The sequence below is a fragment of the Astatotilapia calliptera genome, chromosome 17, assembly GCF_900246225.1.
Source record: "Astatotilapia calliptera chromosome 17, fAstCal1.2, whole genome shotgun sequence".
NCBI classification, from domain to species: domain Eukaryota; kingdom Metazoa; phylum Chordata; class Actinopteri; order Cichliformes; family Cichlidae; genus Astatotilapia; species Astatotilapia calliptera.
In genome coordinates this window covers 15341717-15360415 of record NC_039318.1, presented here as the reverse complement: position 1 = coordinate 15360415, position 18699 = coordinate 15341717, and the positions used below count along the sequence as shown (strand labels likewise).

At 39.6% G+C, this 18699-nt stretch overlaps 2 protein-coding genes across 4 annotated transcripts in view; both read left to right on the top strand.

The window, feature by feature from the left end:
- The first annotated feature begins 168 nt into the window (after nt 1-168).
- Nucleotides 169-7439, top strand: commd2 (COMM domain containing 2). Of its 2 annotated transcripts, XM_026146035.1 has the most exons (7): nt 169-233; nt 578-800; nt 4360-4437; nt 4996-5078; nt 5344-5418; nt 5597-5695; nt 7003-7439. In XM_026146035.1, exons 2-7 carry the CDS (start codon nt 794-796, stop codon nt 7207-7209), a joined length of 549 nt encoding a protein of 182 aa, XP_026001820.1. In that variant the 5' UTR covers nt 169-233; nt 578-793; the 3' UTR covers nt 7210-7439. The 2 variants fall into 2 exon arrangements, with proteins under 2 accessions (XP_026001820.1, XP_026001819.1); XM_026146034.1 differs by lacking the exons at nt 169-233; nt 578-800 and adding an exon at nt 1739-1921.
- A 317-nt stretch (nt 7440-7756) lies between these two features.
- The window catches only part of trappc8 (trafficking protein particle complex subunit 8), a 30230-nt gene continuing 19287 nt past the window's right edge, over nt 7757-18699 (top strand). Inside the window, exons 1-13 of one of the 2 annotated variants that reach the window (XM_026146028.1) lie at nt 7757-8104; nt 9250-9459; nt 9800-9883; nt 11200-11289; nt 11501-11675; nt 11882-12035; nt 12361-12457; nt 13053-13309; nt 13604-13719; nt 13821-13971; nt 16182-16282; nt 18292-18397; nt 18514-18645. In XM_026146028.1, coding sequence (XP_026001813.1) covers nt 7948-8104; nt 9250-9459; nt 9800-9883; nt 11200-11289; nt 11501-11675; nt 11882-12035; nt 12361-12457; nt 13053-13309; nt 13604-13719; nt 13821-13971; nt 16182-16282; nt 18292-18397; nt 18514-18645 — 1830 coding nt within the window. In that variant the 5' untranslated portion in view covers nt 7757-7947. The remainder of the gene's footprint in view (nt 8105-9249; nt 9460-9799; nt 9884-11199; nt 11290-11500; nt 11676-11881; nt 12036-12360; nt 12458-13052; nt 13310-13603; nt 13720-13820; nt 13972-16181; nt 16283-18291; nt 18398-18513; nt 18646-18699) is intronic. The other variant, XM_026146031.1, reaches the window with a different exon arrangement.

Sequence of the window (18699 nt, the reverse complement as noted above, 5' to 3'; positions counted from 1 at the left end):
AAAATTGTCAACACAATATGTCAAATTGGATTCATGTTAGTGAAAACAGTTCCAGTAAACAACAGTAGTGAGTTTCATATGCAAGAGGTTTAGGGCTACTGGGGAACAAAAGCGGGGACAGCACTATACCCTCCTTTTAACACTACACTGGAGGACAAGAGATGGTTACGGGAGCACTGACAGCAGAAGGGTCTTCTTCAAACTGGAGATGGCCAGAAAGCTGAAGAAGAAATGTGAGCCAACATCAGACCCCTAAACTGTTTTGACCAAACGCCTTAGTGTCCTGTTTAGGACACATAATAAAAAACATTTACTGTCTGGGTGTGGTGCCCTCTGTAAAATTGTCAACAATGTGATGTTTTCATGGATGCAGTAAATAAAAATAGACATACTAGCGCAGAACCAAAAAGAGATATTAAGAATTTGTATTTTGAACTTCTATAAAATATAATAAAAAAATTAAATTAGAGAAAAATTATGCATCTGTGTCCAGTTTTAGCTGCAAATATTTCAGTTTCTTTTATCATTCCCACTTTTACATGATACAGTTGTGAGAACTCTTTGTCCCTCCTTCCAGGCCAACTGCAGACTTCCAGTCTGATACAGGACATACGCACACACATGCAACCATCTACACTGACAACAGACACACACGCACAGCTCCAAACGCCTTCAACTGCTTATCTCCTGCCAGGGTCAGAGGGTAAATCTGCGTGTCTCGCGCTGGACTCTGGCTGCAGGACTGGATGTTGCCGTCTGCCCTCGGCCCACTCACTCAAATAACCAGTAAAGAATGCATTGTAAGTGAGAATGTAAAAACCACACAATCAGAATCCACACATGAGCTCATTAACATGGAGGAATGCCATTTATTTTTCATTTCAAAAAATTTCTTTAAAGATAAATATTTAATAATTATGTGAACAGTGTCACACTTGCCAACACTGTTCTGTTACATTAGTGCTGAGATGCTACAAATAAATGTAAAAGTAAGAAAAGCTTGATGTGTGCTCCTTATAATTTTAGGAATCATATTTTGGAATCATATGATGAAGCAACCTTGTATGGGACAGCTCACACAGCATAAGTATGACAATGAGAAGAGTTTGAAATAATACTGAAAATTAGGCCGGAGGATTAGGTGTAGCAATTAAGCCCGACAGTATTGTCAAGAGAGCTGAAAAAAAAAGAAGCTTGGAGATGGAACAGTAGCTTAAGTACTAAGAGATGCAAGTCTGCTGATCGCAGTTAAAACGGAAGAGCAGAAAAAGTATTAAATGCTGAGAGTTTCTGCAAAAAGTGTAGAGAGAGAGGGGAAAATATTGCTCAAGTTTAAACTGGTGCAGGGACTAATCACAGGTGTCCTAGTAGATCTAGAAAGAAATCAGACAAAGTATTTCTGGCAGCGAGGTCAGGAGGATTAAAAGACTGTTGAGAACAGTCAAGAGGGGAAGAGTTGACAGTGTGTCTGTAATGCTAGAATTTTAAGAACCAGTTCTTCTAGATAGAGTTAAGATAGGGTGCATGCGCTTTCCAGTAAGGCCGTATATGCCTGCTCCTCTCAGGTGCTATAAATGCCGGTGGTATGCAGTGTACTCGAGTAGTGAGACTAATTTGTTTGGGACTTATTGATTTATATATATATTTAATATATATATAAATTTTTTTATTTACGTTTAAGTCCACACTCCACACCAGGTGGTGGCGGTAATGCGCCATTTTGCTGTTTGACAACAGTCAATTAATAAAAAATAAAAGAAGAAAAAGACACCAAAGAAGAAATAAAACTGATCGTTTTCCGGATACATATGTCTATTATTTGTCGGGGGTTTGAAGTGGAAACCTTTGGTCAGTATGCTGCTGGTTTTGTCTGAGGAACATAAAGAACATCTGTCGTTCCTGCCGCAGGTTGACGCCGCAGGTTAGTAACTAGCGTGAGGGAGGATAGGAGGTGCAGAGGATCAGGGCTGCATACACTTAAGCTTGTTCTGCATATCCAGGATATCCTTCTGTTATCTAGATACACTTATCCTGACATTGACGTTTAGGATAAATGGTCACACGAAGTTGGTTACCAGCTCGCTGAGTTAACCCAGGGTTTTCCCTGCGCGTTTATATGAAAGGCGTGTTGTTGGCAGCATCGGGGTGGTCATATGACTCTTCTACCACAGAAAATGATCCCTACGAGTTCCACCTGGTTCAGGTTCACTGGCATCGGCAGATTCATGTTCACCGAATGGTCGTCTCTGTCTGCCAGTGTCTCATCATGCAGTTAAACAACATTAAAGACCTCAGCAAAAAGGTCTCCATTTCCAGCTGGTGCAAATGGTAAACACTGAGCAGCAGATCAGTCAGAAGCAGGCCATAAGTTTAAGGAACCTGGCTGAAATAATCTCAGTAATAATAATCTCAGTGCCATAAACCCATTTATTGAATAAACGTATAATAAAATATTACACTTACCCAGCAGTGGCTATGTTTGCATATTCTCCATAACGCTGGGATTAATTATTTAAAGATGATATGCTTTTCACAATAACCATCTACTGTCTGTGACCAGTAAACCTGGGTGGGTTTCCTGAATATGTTTGCATCTTGAGAGGATGATATTCAGTCTTTTGAGCAAGGGAACTATATTACTAAGGTGCACAGCTACCTGTCCAAATGATAAGTTTCATTAAATCTATTTCTTTCTAATGCAAATTGGCCAAATCCTCATCAAAGCAACAGGTTTGCTTATAAAGTCAAATGAAGTTATCTCAGTGTCCATCGCTCCCTCCTTTTAAATCCCATTTGCCATTTATCCCAGGTCAGTCACTGTGAGGGTAAACACAAGCTGCAGTAGGTCTGTGCTGGGGAAATGAGCTACATTTGTTATTTTGTGCAGAATATTAGTGACATTATGGTATATTGCGGGTTTCCTGAATTAGCAGCAGCTGTTGACAGCTGACTGCTGAACGGGATGTGTGCAGGGAAACTCGAGGGACCGTCGAGCTGGTCGTTGGTGTCGTGAGGAAAATGTGGGCTTGTTTTTTATTTTACAAAAACACAGATGTACCTGGAACACCACCTAATCAAGAGATGATACTAAATGGTTGTGAAAATATCTAAAGAACATAAAAATATACAAGTAAAAGGCAAGGAGAGTGGAAATCTCTTCAGTTTGCTGCAGATCAAAGTAACATTAACCTGACTGATTGAACAGGTATCTGTAATGTATGTTCCGTGTGTCCAGGAATGTGAGACTCAGCAGGAGATTAGAATCAAGTAAAACAAAATCACAGAAATAATATCCAAACATTCCTGTGACAATGCAAAGCACAGTTTGTACTTTAGTGGTTTTAGTAAGGTACAGCAACTTGCACTTATACCATGTATTCCCCCCAGGAGAGAAGCTGTATTACACTTGTCTATGTGTCTACATCAATTTAATAAAATGTTATAAATTTGTTGTAAAGTGGTTTGCAAACAGAAAGCAAACAGAAAAAAAAATTGAGCAACAAAAAATTTGATTTTTTTTTTTAAATATTTGCTCATCAGGGATACACAAAGACATTACACAGTGTAAAAAAAACACTTGAGACCTTCCTACTGTCTGCACACAGGGGTCTGAGGGATATTCCAAGAATGGTGATGCTATTTCCTGGAGAACTGATTGGTCAAAGGGCAGTGATTTCATATTTGTTGATCTGTGTTCTGCGAACTTAACCTGCTTCAGAGCAGGTTAAGTTCGCAGAATAGTCTAGTATCTAGTATAGTCTAGTATACTAGTGTGTCTAGTATCTCTGTCTGCATGGGTACTCTCCAGGTACACCAGCCAAGTCCAAAGTTTCCCTGTGACAGACTGCTTGTCTGTTACTCTGTGTTAGTCTTGTGATGTGTGTGACCTGTCTCTTGCTCCCTCGTGGCCCTGAGTTGGATAAGTGGAAGAGAATGAATGCATGGAATCTTAACAGAGTAAACCTCAGCGGCCGAATGGAACTAAGAACATTTAAGTTCTGTAATTAAATACAAATTGTGTCTACGTGGAGTATCTCCATTTGATTCAGTCTAACACTTTTTTACTTCAGTAAATCATAAAGCAAACGTTGTGCTGTTTATCACACTACAGCAATCTGAGAACTTTAGGATTACACTTTTATGTCCAATGAAAGCCGGCATACAGGCTTTAAATGATCTTCTTCCTCGTTTCCTCTGGAATTTGGGGGATTTTACCTTTGTTAGCCTGAGTCCTGTGTGTCAATGCTATCGTTCTGAGAAGAATCAATTTAAATTATTGATGCCGAAACACAGTTGGCTATGAGTTATCTATATATCATTCGTGATAATGATGCATTTATGTTTTTTTAACTTCCTCAGTGGTGGGAGAGTTTGGACGCATAGCGCTGGAGTTTCTAAGAAGAGGAGCTAGTCCAAAGGTCTATGAGGGAGCAGCTAGTAAGACTCTTCATCTTTTAGTGCTTCTTTTCAAGCTTATGTGACTTCTGTGGCTCATTAGTGCATAGTATTTGTTTATCAGGTTTGTTTTACTGCAGCAATCTCACACTGCCTTTTCTGAAATTCATATTAAATTGTTACATTATTTAGTATACCTTTTTAAGTAAGTACAACAATCATGCTAATATTGTTTCAAATATTTAGTCTGCCTTTTAGTCCATTTAAGGATTCGAATCTAATGTAATGAGTTTGAGTGATGAGTTTCCCTATTCTTGGTTACATGAATAGGGAAACATTGCTGGTTTGGGTCCCTTCATTAGGAAATTGAAGGACAGATCATAGAGTCTTTAAGATGGTACAAGTCTGCTCTGGTGCTGGGATAATACAGTTGTAGTTTATGTGTTGTCTAACCAGTTTATTATAAGGTAATAAGAGTTTAATTTCATTACTGTGACTGCTAAATAGAACAGGACTTTGTTACAGCGTTGATACATAAAATAATTACTTGTGCACTGCCTCTTTTAACTAAGTTTATGATTCATGCCGTTATGGTTGCAGGGAAACTCTGTGTTCCTGTAGAAATGGTACAACATGGAGTGGAAGGCCTGATGTTCCTGATGACAGAAAGCTCCAAACACATGGTGAGGAATACTTACTCCTCACACCTTGGATCAGTGAACATAGATGAATGTGCTGTTTATCCCTGAATGCTGTGATTTGAATGCTCTTTTTTTTCCCCCCATGACGTCCATGTCCCATATTTAGTGTGTCATTTTCTTGATTTCTGCCCTGCATCATCATGAAATACTTAAACACTAGAAATATTTCACCAGCTAAGACAAAAACTGTAAACAAATGTGAGCTCTTCCAAGAGTCACAGCTGTCTCTTTCTCTCTCTCTCTGTAGATATCTGAAGTGGATTTCCTTGATTCAGTGTTGGTTTTGGGCTTTAGCGAAGAGCTTAACCAGATGCTCTTACAGGTGGCTTTTAAACAGTTTTATTTAACTGACTTTGTTTAAACAATGTGTACTTGATTTAAATACTGTATAGTCTAAGTTTTAGTTTTGTTTGTTGAAGTTTTGTTTAAGCGGTACATTGTTTATCTAAGCAGTGTGTCTGTCAGGATGTTGACTGGATCACTTTTCTCTTTTGGTACAGCTCTACTTGCAGCACCACAGTCAGATTCGCAGCATCCTGAGTCATCTGCCGTCCAGTATGCCTGCCTACCACAACCTGGAATGGAGACTTGATGTCCAGGTGTATTGTTTCTAGATCATTTTATTGTTTGACTGTTGTGGTACATAAAGTGGGAAATACAGGATAGTACTTATGTGCAATTGTTGCATATCACACTCAACTCTGTAGTCTGTTTTTTATTTGTATGTGTGTTTTTAATGTATTGGATGTTAAATGTTTCCTGAACTCATGGATTAAGACACTTTACTTAGCTTGAAGGATAAAATTATATTGAAGGGTATACAGGGTATACAGTTTCCCCTGGTCCTCACACTAATATTGTCCAGTCTGGTTTCCATCATCTGACCTTGTGATGTATGGTTTTATATCAGGTGATCATTATTAGGTGACACTGTAAGCTTGCAGGTGTGTAGTGATGTGCGGGTCGATATCGAAATATCGATTCCTCCGATACCAATAATTTATGTTCTAGAATCGATTCTCATATTAAAATATCGATATTTTAGTACTTTGGGGTAAATTGGTAGTTTTTCCATTAACAGTTACACAGTGGAAAGAAACTATCATTCGGATCGTCTAAATTGGAAGGAACTACTTCCTCTTACGTATTTCATAGTCATATGCCAAATACGGCTGCATAAATGTGTTACGGCCCCTGGCGTGCGCACTCACAACAATGGCTGGGCGTAAACGAAGTGACGTGTGAACGTATTTTACTTCCACAAACAGCCAAGACGCGGTTTGCGATACATGTGGCAGGACAGTGAGGTGTTGTGGCAGCACCGCTAACCTCGTCAAACACCTCAGAGTAAATCATATCACAGAATATGATGAGCTATGTTGAGGCGAACTGAAGAGGAGGAGAAGGACATGTGCTGCTAGGGCAAGACAGACGTCTCTCGCGGAGGCCTTTAGTGCTGCAGGCAGGCACCGTGTTCAATTAGCGCACAGCTTTAGGTTTTTTCATTTCTATATGATAATTCTGCATCATTCAGCAATAAGAACAAGTAGTCAGATGTCCTGTAAGCACTATGAAGCTCTATTATTATATTATTATTACAATTACATAATACAGTTATATATTGTATTATGAAATACAATGAAACACTAAGTTTTTGTACAGAGTATCGGTATCGGATCAGTATCGTCGATACCACCCTGAATTTTACTTGGTATCGGATCGAAAAGGAAATCAGTGGTATCACACATCACTGCAGGTGTGTAATGCAGAACAGAGATTTGCACTGTAATCTGAGCTACATAGACTGATTTCTGTCAGTAAGCAGTATTACTAATATTCAGTTTTCAACTATTTTCCCGCTCTTTGTCTGACTACCTTATTGTGTTTTTTCTGCTTTTTCTGTCAGTTGGCCAGACGTTCAGTCCGCCAGCAGTTGATTCCTATGCTTACAATGCGTGTCCACCTAACCAGAAGTGACGGCCACAGTGATTACAACTCCAGGATTCTCCAGACAGATCCCAGCACCCTTCTGCACCTCATCTCCACACTGGAGGCTGCTCTGGCTGCCATGAAAACCAGTCATGCTCGTCGCATATTACGGAACATCAAATAATCCCTCTGTACAACGTGTGCCTTCTCTCACTTGCAGCCTTTATACCTGGGAAACATTAAGTAGTGTCTGTATTGTGCAGGGCAGAATGTCACCTTTCTTTGGACCTGGATGTTAAGGCTATATTTTTTTACTGGCAGTGTTTTTTTTATGCCAAGTTGTGATGTATGGATTGTACAGAAAGTTACTACAGTGCTGGTGATACTGAATTAAAGTGTAAGATACAGTTGAAACTTTATTTTTGTGGTTTGTGACGGCCCTGCTAAGGCAGACTGGAATATTATATAGAAGACTGTCATGACGCAAATGCAAATAGACAGCTCGCGCATTCAAAGAAAACTATGTGATGTGTTAATAAATTAATTTTTTTATACTGCAGGGTTGTAATGGTTTAATAAGTATATCGATGATTTGCTAACCGCGTGATGGTACATAAATCATAGATAAAAGTCGGGAAATGTTCAACGTTTTTCTCCATCAAGTCTTGCTACCCGGGCCAGAACAGGCTCTGGAAGTTCTAGAGCAGGGTCTAGACCGCTACCGAACAAATGGAACGGAAAAGGAAGTGACGTATTCCAGAATCACCTGACTGTCGGCCCTTCACAGGAAGAAGGCTGGCGTATTCAACATGGCTGCGGTCTTCTGACATAGGAGTTGTCTAAAGTAATGCTATAGCCCGGCTTTCTTGATAGTACACTTGACTCCGTTCATTGTGTTAAATAGTTTTGACTCTGCTTCGACATGGCCCAGTGTGTCCAGTCTGTACAGGAGTTCGTTCAGGACTCGTTTGTCCCGATGGTGGCCGTCTTGTGCAGTGAAGAAGCTGAGAGAGTGACTCGCAAAAACAACCTAAATTTTGCGGAGCTGCTGAGGCCTTTTTGCAGACTTACGTCTGAAGGTATGAACAACTATTCAAAACACACCCTCAGTCCCGTTTTCAGCTTCGTAGCTGGTAAAAATGAGTAAAAGTTGCTTAGGAAAATAATGAGGAAAGATGTTTTGCTGCTCGAGGGGCTACGACTGTCGTTAGCTCCTCGCTAGCAGACGCTTAGCAGTTTGGCTCGTGATTAAGCAGCTATGCCGATCGCCCTGCTTGTTGACATGCGAGTGCAAAGTGACCCGAGCTGGAAAAAATAGCATTTGGTCTTCTAGGACAGCGTTTCAGTCAGCAGCTGAACAGTTCTGTTGGTGGTGGTTTATTAGACTCAGCACATAGTAAACAAGCTAACAGACTTTACTTGGAGCACGCAGCAATTGTGTTAGTTGTCATGTTCAGTACAAGCGACGATGCAGCTAAATGTGTTTAAGCTAAAGCTACATATTAAGTTTTTTGATATACATTAACATTCTTACTAATGTATAAACGAAATCTACAGGATATATACATTTTGTTTGATTTTTACACTTGGGTAATGTAAAATCCGTGAAACTATACGATAGCAGTTTAAATTGTATAGCTGAGTAAATATTAAAGATATGCCTCATTGAGTTTTTCACAGTCAACAATCAGTTACGTGCCATTACCAGGTTTGCTGTGTCTCTCAGCACAGTCTCAAGGGCAGGAGGAGATTCCAGGAGACAGGCAATTATCAGGGGAAGTTTTCAGCAGCAAAACAGTGGAAGGGAGATTGATGGAAACGTATAAGGCTGTGTCTTTGATATACCTTAGTAATCATTGCTGTAGTAATAATTTTTGATAAATTTTCACATTGCACTACTCTGAAATTAGTGCTTCCAAATTAATACATGTCACACAAAAAAATATAAAGCAACACTTTTTAATCTAAATTATAACATCAGTTCAGGTAATCTTGTGGGATATCGCTCTTGTCAGTTAAGCAGCAGACGAGCTATTGATTTCAATTCAGTATTTATTTAGTGCTATTGCTATTTACCTGTTTGCTACGGTTGAGAGATTTTGCGCTGCATTCCATTTATGCATATTTCTTATGAAGGGGACACTTCTCCATCAGTGACATTTTTATGTATATTTTCTGATACTGTTTGAGTGCCATGCTGTGACTTACTCTTTTTTTCTTCTAGGTCACATCCGAGATCCCAGCAATCAACTGCAGGTTGTGAAAAACCTGCGTATCTGTGTCAACAATTTAGTGACAAGTCCAACAACAACATCTACGTCCCTGAGCCCTGCTCAGCGTCAGCTACTCAGTGATGTGGTGTCATCCTGCCAGCCCCAAGAAAGTGCTGTGACTAATGTGGTTATGGCAGGAGATTATGAGCTCAATTTCAGTGGTAAGGACTAATGCTTGATTGGAACGTGTTGATAAAATGTTAGCAATAGAAAAATATAATCATTATTATTATTATGGTAATCCACTATATTTGGCTGGATAGTCAGTTATGGACAATAAGAGATCAATTTCAAATTTTTGATATTTCTTATGAGCTTAGATGCAGTTTTGTGTGTGTAACTGTCCAGATCCATGATTAGAAATAACTGTACACCACAGATGTGTCTCAGAGCTCACTTCTCCTAGGTGTCGTTGATATGTTGACTTCACAGCTCAGTAATGAAAAAAGTACATCAAAGCATAACTGTACTCTATGCTTACTCTGTGCTTCAACCTACTAGATGACTGTGTTAAAGCTAGCACCCCCTGGTACAGTGTCTGGAGAGAAACACTGTTGGAAATCAAAACCTCCAAGTACAGCTCAGGTATCACTATCTGCTAGCCCATGCGTGGATCGCTATAGATCTATAAGATGTGTCACACCTGTTTTGGTCCTTACCTTCCAGTTCCCTGCAGTGTTAATTTTGACAGAACATTTTTACTTAATTCTAGTCATAGTCTATTAACTAAAATGTAATTTAGTTTTAGTTGTAATTTAGGCATCTACATTTTTGTAGTTTTAGTCTAGTTTTAGTTGACAAAAAACTGATTAAGTTAGACAAAATTTAAAGTATATGTTCTTGTTTTTACTAGTGACAGTCGCTCTAAATGATTTACAAAGATTATTATTTCCTTATTATTTCAAATGCGTGTTCATGTGTGTACTGTTTTTTTCTCCCAAGCTTTCACAATTGTTCACAAGAAATGGGAGGTAGCTGAAGTAAAAGAGTTGCGGAGCACCGCCTCGTACCGTTTGTCCAGGGCAGATTAAACTCGAGAATGAAAACTGATAACATGGGTACAAAAGAAAATCTCAGATGAGTTTTAATCTCAGTTACCTTGACCTCAGGGCCACCTGAGAAAGAAGTCACAGAGGATTTTTGAAATAACATAGGTGTGTCTGCTAGGAGACTGAGGGGTACCACTGGATGCAGCCAGTTATTTTATACATAAATTAAGAATGCCGGGATTATAAAACTGTATCAGTGACTAGTTATTTTAGACATTATGGCAGATTAAAAAAAAACTTACATGTACTACTTAATCACACTCATCACATAAGTGTAAAAGTAGGATTTGTGGTTAGTTAAATTTTCAGATGAGGAAGTGTAGACTTTTTTTTTCTAGATCAAACAGTGAGTGAATTAAGGATATTTTGGTCAAACGCATATTTCATGGCCTAATTTGAGTGAATTTGTAACCTGAGTAAGTATAATTCTTGTTATTTACATTTGAGTCCTGTGTAAATGATCTTTTAATGTATGTCAGCTATGAAGTTCTAATAATTAGGACTGAAATATCACCTCACATGATGGTTTTACTGGTACATGTGGTAAAGGAATGTGATGTTCCACATTGGAGTTGTGTGATTAATCCACTGTTAATCCGGTGCTCTTTATGTGCATCATCAAAACACCAGATGAAGGAATAAATTGTTCCAGCGATTCTTAAGTCTTAAGGCCAAGACTCACTGAAGCTGCTGTGTTGACAAGACATTTTATCTTTAGTTTATCGTCCATATTTTTCAAAGAAAAACATTCAAAAGTGGTTATCTTTTAATCTACATGTAGTATTAGAAACTACCTCATTTTTCTGGCTTTTTTTAAGTCTTTTGTCTATTTTGTCTTTTTTCTATTTCAAGTAACCACGCCCTGGTTTGAAGCCTACAGGGAGAACTTCCTGCAGTCAATGCCTGCCTCTGACCACGAGTTCCTCAATCATTACCTTGCTTGTATCCTTTTAACAGCACACAGATCTGACCAGTGGTCAACATTCTGTCGTCAGCTTTTTTTTTAAATAGAAGAGCTGACAAACTGGAATTTAGGATCTTTAAAAAAAAATTTCCTCCTTTGTATGCTTGTGCTTTCTGTTATCGTATTATTAATAGTAGTATCCTTATATGTAGTCTATTTATTGTTGTATCCTTCACATGGTTCTGGCAGGCCTGCTAGTGGTATCATCCACTGAGGCAGTCCCTGTGGAGCAGTTCCTCAAGCTTTCTCAGGAGCAGCACAGAATTCAGCACAGTGGAGAATACACTAATCCCAAGTGGTTTATTCCTAACACACTCAAGTACTATGTCTTGCTACATGACATGTGTGAAGGGGATGAACAAAGGTACTAAAAGAAACATACAGTTCCTTTAAAATTCATCGACCACATTTTGATCATCTTTCATAGTGAAACTACTCCAGAACTTACAATGTCAAATGTTTAAAAATAGGTCAACTATATGTAATAACTTTAAATAACTGTTGAATTCATTATGCTCTAGTAAGTGTAAGCTGTTTTGTTCTAAAGTAGTATTCTCCCTGTATCTCCAGGGCAGATGTGGTTTATGAGGATATGAAACAGAAGTATGGTTCTCAGGGCTGCTATCTGTTGAAAATGAACTCCCGCACCTTCTCAGCTAATGTGGATGAACAGATTCCAGATCCCTGGAGTCAATACTTGCACAAGAATAATCTTCATAACCAGGTAAACATTGCAAACTCCTCCACATGCACTGGCTGTTTTAAATATTCCTGCAACAACTAGTGCCGGTGGACACGATTCTGCAGAAGGAAAAGTTTGTCGATGGCAGGGAAAGTTTGTTGGGTAGACTACAAACCAAAAGAATACAGTAAAAGCACAGGTTTTATGTGTGTGTTTGTCAGTTCACCTTGAGGGGTAGTTGTGACTGAATTGTGGACAGCCCAGTCATTAATAGTACTTTGAACTGTTGCAGTTGCCTGATTGTTCAGTTTTGTTCTCTTTTACCAAAGATTTTACTTTAGTTCACATAGTGAACCTGTTTTTGCAGGATGTGTTTGATGATCCAGCTCCAACTGTGAACAGTGCTGCTGTAGAGACCATTATTAGCAGACCTGAAGTAGACGGCAATTATTCAGCTGAGAAAGGTGAGTTAATTTAATACTTCTTTTGTAAACTGACTTGGGGAGATCTTTGCTTCTCTGCTCTTCAGTTACAAATAATCTAAAGGTCACCATTTTTTTTTTTTTTTTTTTTAAATTCAACTTGCTTGGCTATATTGCACTCACAGTAAATTTTATAAATATGACTTCCTTTTTGCAGCTCCATTGTACCGCTTTCCATGTTTTTTTAGTTAGCACTATGTATTCGCTGTGTTGGTCCTGACCAGGTTCTTTGCCAGTCATGCTAGTCTCGATGAGAACTAAACCCTTTTATTTATTTTTGGTGTAATGTTAACAAAGACCATCCTGCCAGTATTCATCAGGCTTATTGTTGACATCTTTGGTGGTTGAATCTTGTAATTTGGCACCAACAGCAAGAGTGAGCAGAAGTGAGCAGAAGGGCACCAAATCTGTTTGTAAAGGTTGACTATGCCGTATGTTTTATACTGCTTGAAACACCAGTTTCCACATAATCCTTGCACCAGCAGTAGTTACTTTTCTGGGTGCATAAATAGTGGTACTATTTTATATTATGTAAGGTTATTGTTATGAGTTTATATTTTACACTATTTCCTTGCAGATGAGATGTCCAGTAGCTTGGAAGGGCATCCTCTCCAGTTGGACAGCAGCATGGCAAACCTGCACAACCTCAGTGCTGTACATACGGACCTAAAGAAAGGTGCTAAAGATTCAAACAGCCCAGCCTGTGCTGCAGGTAGCCATGGGGCTTGTCTGACCCTGAACGACCATGATTACATAAGACAGTTTATCCAAGAATTCACCTTCAGAGGTCTACTGCCACACATAGAGAAAACCATCAGACAGCTGAACGATCAGGTACGACTCATTTCTTGACCCTCAACATATTGTTGTTTGTGATTGTGATGTGCTTCAGGCAATGTAAAATTATACTAACTATATTAACTGTTTTAGAGAATGTAGTTTGTTGAGCATTATGCTGAAACAATATGTATACTTCTTTCATATTTCTGCCCTGGAACTGTAAAATTAATCATAATGGCATAATTTGAGTTTATGGCTTGTGAGAGTACACTAGCCATTTCAGTCAATTCTATTGTTTCGCTGACTTCTCCCAGCACTTGGAAACATGATTTGCTTCCCTGTCCACAGCTAGTATCCAGGAAGGGCCTGAGTCGGTCTCTGTTCACTGCAACAAAGAAGTGGTTTGGTGGAGGAAAAGCTCCAGAGAAGAGCATCAGTGAACCAAAGAGCACATGTGGCCTTCTGTAAGCTCCATTGCAATGCATTTTATTCTTATAAATGAAGCCCATGCAACACCCTGTATATTGTATGCAATGCCCTTGACCCTTCCCTTCTGTCATACCAGATATCCCCCAGAAGCCCCAGAACTGCAGATCAGGAAGATGGCTGACCTGTGCCTCCTGGTTCAGCACTATGACTTGGCTTACAGCTGTTATCATACTGCCAAGAAGGACTTCCTGTCAGACCAGGCCATGCTGTATGCTGCTGGGGCACTGGTGAGAGCACGCATGTTGATCTGTCTGCAGACCGTGATGATATCAGAACAACTTCTTCTGCCTTTTGTTGTAAAATCTCACTTCAATTAAAACTTTGCAGTGATGGAATATTCTGTTTTGTTAAGTGTCCTAGAGAGCAAAAAGAGTTGTATATGTGACCCACAGTAAACTTTTGAGGGAATAAATCAGAAGGAAGCTTTTGAACTCAGCATTACAATATTAAAAAGTAAATTCAAAGTACTAACAAGTTCTAGTACAAAGTAATACAAGTTCAGAACATTTAGCATTATCTAAAGTCAGCCGTCAGACAAGAGAATTAACCTCGTAATAGACTCTGGAAATGTAACATTATCGGTCTTTTAAAGTGACTACTAGCATTCAGTCATTCAAATTCAGACACTTTTACCTATTATATCCTGTGTATCGCAAACAAAAACACAATAATGATAGAGAGTGTTACAGTACACATAAATACAGGATTTTCCATACAGAGGTCTAAACTGCTCCTGCTTTTAGTCACTGTAAAGTAATTAGAACATTCACATGCTGTTAAGATTATTAGGTGTACATATCTGATATATTTGCACATTCTTATTTTTCAAGATTACACTCACTACAGTGAGCTGACAGTAGTGTTGTATTACTTATTTAAATGGTACGTAGACTGATTCTTATATAGCGCTTTTCTACTCTCCCGGAGTACTCAAAGCGCTCGAAGTAAAAGATTTTAAACTGTAACACAAAGAATATGCCGCGTATGTCTATGTATGTTGTCAGTCATTTAGGTCATGATAATCTAAGGAGCTTTGAAAGAAAGCAGCTGGACGTCTTTAAGTTTCTTGAAGACATCTCACCTCTCATTCAGTTATACAAACCAAATGGTGGAGAGTCCCAGGAATAAAAAATCCTGGTGGGTGTTGTCTCTCAACAGCGTTGTTGACCCACTGTTGATCATGTGCCTCATCACATGAGTCAAGGTGTGAAAGAAGGCATGCGGGTCATTATCAGCAGAGATTTTCGGGACGTTGCTCACGCTGTGAGGGTTGAGGCGCCTGGGAAGGGATCTCACTGTAGATAGCAGACTCTTGGTGTTGTAAGCCATACCCTCTGTTCAAAGATGGTCGTTTACAGTGGACGTGTTTACTCCTTTTTTAAATCATCTTCAAGAGGAATACACACATATAAAGAAAGCTCGTAAATCAAGTTCTTATCCCAACTGGGCCTTCATCAAATCAGCGTGGATGAACAGGAAAGAAGCTCAGAAACCAACTAGGGAGAAACAGAATAACAAACGCAGCACCGTTGTCATCCATTATCTAGCAGGTTTATCAGAGAAACTCAGGAGAACTTTCTCCAAGCATTACATCTAAGTGCACTTCAGCCCTCACAACACCCTCAGACAAAATTTGTTTCATCCCAAGGACAGAACTCCCAAACACAAACTTAACAACATAGTGTATGCTGCGCAGTGCAGAGTGCTCAGACTTCGACAGGACAAGAATCGGCTGTACATCTGAAGGATTTCACTCTTTTGAGTGGCTTACGATACCAGCTGTCTGCCACCTAGACTGAGATCCTTTCCCAGGCACCTCAACTCCAGTCACATCTTGTGTCAGATGATTTCAGTGGGTCACATGATAGGGTAAGGCAAGATGTCTCAATGGTTTCACCCAAAACCTCTGCTGATAATGATCATGTGCCTCCAAAAAGTTGATTCTGTTCATCTGAATGTAGCATTTTCAGTGGGAGCTTCGTCACTTGGAGCAGCTTGTCATCAAGCATGTTTCTGTACATTGCTTCAGTCTGAGACTGAAGAAGTCACTTGGATGAGTGACTCCCACTCCCACTGAAAATGCTATGTCCAGATGAACAGAATCAACTTTTGGGGATTTACTTACTGGATGAATGTGTATACATCAAGAGCTTGGCTCATGTGATGAGGAACATGATAAATAGTGGGTCAACGACCCTCATGAGTGACAGCTCCAACTAGGGTTTAATTAGATGGCACCATTTGGTTTGTAGAGCTGAAGAAGCGTCCTCGATGAGAGGTGAACGTCTTCAAGAATGAAGTCCACGCGTTGTTTTTCCAAGCTCCTTAGGATATGGTTCTGAATAATGATATTTATTTTGCTCACTTTTATTTTCTATTCTGTTCCTTGTTACCATTACTCTTTATCTTTCATCTATTCATTCTGATTATTTTGTAGGAAATGGCTGCGGTGTCAGCCTTTCTGCAGGGTGGAGCCTCGAGACCTTATCCAGCACACTACATGGACACCGCAATACAAACGTACAGAGATGTCTGCAAGTATGACTGATGACTAACTAATTACATCATCTATTTCTTTCTGGTGTTTTAATTTCAGTGGATAAATTTCAGTTTGGGATTGTGGGAATTTTGCATAATTTACTTGATTCCCACAAATATGTCACTTATGATGCAGGACAATCCAACACACAATTACAGTCCTCTAAAATCTTCATCCTCATGTTGCACTGGTTTGTAATAAGTGGCCAATAACACTACAACGATGAGCCAATGTACAACTAGCACGTTCTATTTTCCCTCTAAACAAGGCAACCCTTTGTTGTTTGAGGAACTCTCACTAGCATATAAAGGCAGGCTTTAAAGATGTGTACTTGAAGGCATGCAAACATGGATTGCAAGAAAAAATGTAAATCTGAATTACCTGTTGTACCTGTTGAAGCAACTTTTACGCTTATAAAATGCTCCCTACACACAACACACACAATATCCCATAATTTAATCATTTAAGATTCATTTCAGGGTCTGGCTGCGCCACTCGAGGACATTTACAGAGTGGACTTGAAAGCCACTCATTAACTACCTGGCTGTGTGCTCAGGGTCACTGATGTCCACAGCGTTCTGGAGCAGCTTATCATCAAGCATGTCTCTGCACGTTGCTTCAGTTCAGTCTTTCCCTCAACACTGACTAGTCTCTCACTTCCTGCTGTCAGAAAACATATATAAGACATGATGCTGCTACTACTATGTAGTAATGTAAAATTTCTCCAGTCAAGTTGCAGAAATATGTGACAGATCAGTGGAAACTTTTTGAGGTGAAAAATGAATTTAATCAGTTTTGGAATGAGGCCATGACATATCAAAATGTGGGAGAAAAAAATGGTTGTGAATACTCCGTAGAGACTGCATGTTATTGTTTTGTTTTTGTGTGTTTTTTAAGACCCCATTATTGAGAAGCTTGTTCTTCTTGTAAACAAGAGGATGGTGCATTTACTGAATTGGTGTTTTCAGTGGGAGATATTTTTCATCACTCCAAGTGACTTCTTCAGTCTCAGCTGACTGCAGGTTTCACCAACCTTATAAACAGTACATTTGCACAATGACTGAAACTAGCACCACTGAATGAGCAATGGGCTGTGAGGTCAGTTTCATGATCATTTAATATGCAAGTTGTCATGACCAACGACCAATGATCATTGATCAATGGCGTTGGGTAACATTCACAGACAATTGGGGAATGGCTGCAATCACAGCATTGTAAGATGGTGAAAGATGTACCCTTAGGTCCCAGAATTCCTCCCTGTCCAGGATGTGTACATCCTCATCACCTGAAAGAGTGTCCACTGGCCTGTAGGTGTGAATAGACTGCGGACTCCTGGCCTGACGAGTTAGCTCTTCCGTGTTGTGCCATCCACTTAGCCAGAGGTTATTTGGTTTCCCCGATGAATAAATCATTGCAATCCTCCTGAGACTTAACAGTTGGGTTCATCCTGTTATCTCTTACGAACTACATCCACTGCTTCAGTGACTGGAACAGTGAAGTGGAAACAGTGGAAAGTGAAGAGAGCTGTAACATAATATAAGAACATTGTTTCTTCTGCCTCCATAGTGTCATTATCTCTTGTTCTCAAAATCCAAGGTCTTCTGGATGCGGTTTATAGCCAGAAACTTTCAGATGTTGTAGGTCACAGGTGTCGGACTCCAGGCCTCGAGGGCCGGTGTCCTGCAGGTTTTAGATGTGTCCTTGATCCAACACAGTTGATTTAAATGCCTAAATTACCTCCTCAATATGTCTTGGGGTTCTCCAGAAGGCTGGTAATGAACTAATTATTTGATTCAGGTGTGTTGACCCAGGGTGATATCTAAAACCCTGGAGTTCGACACACCTGTGTGATCGAGTTGATCATACAGACAATTGGTCTTTTTAGGATTTTGTTTAATATGTGACATAATGTACAGAGATGGTGTACAAACAGAGGGGTACCAGCATCTGAACTGGAACTGTTAGTATCTCTTCTCCTGATGGTATATTTCCCCACATCTCTTTACAGGAACATGGTGCTGGCTGAGCGCTGTGCTCTACTCAGTGCTGAAATACTCAAGAGTCAGGGAAAATACTCAGAAGCTGCCACTCTTCTCATTAAAATGACCAGTGAGGTAAGGAAACTATTATTTTGAAATCAGCTTGGGGTGCAGTTATTAAGAAGACTGTATTAAATTAGACTGCATTAGAATTCTGCTTGAAACTTAATAGAGGTTTTTAATTATTGCAGGACTCTGATTTACGGAGTGCCTTGCTGCTGGAGCAGGCTGCCCACTGCTTCATTAATATGCGAAACCCTATGGTGCGCAAATTTGCCTTCCATATGATTCTGTCTGGTCATCGTTTCAGCAAAGCAGGACAGGTGAGTCTTTTCTGCCATTTTTGATCTATCCTTCCATTTTACACCTGCATTGTA

Coding starts and splice junctions, on each gene's coding strand:
- commd2 (XM_026146034.1), top strand. CDS start 1,855: ATGCTGCTGGTTTTGTCTGAGGAACATAAAGAACATCTGTCGTTCCTG. Junction 4,438..4,995: donor GGTCTATGAGGGAGCAGCTA/GTAAGACTCTTC, acceptor TTATGGTTGCAG/GGAAACTCTGTGTTCCTGTA. Junction 5,696..7,002: donor AATGGAGACTTGATGTCCAG/GTGTATTGTTTC, acceptor TTTTTCTGTCAG/TTGGCCAGACGTTCAGTCCG.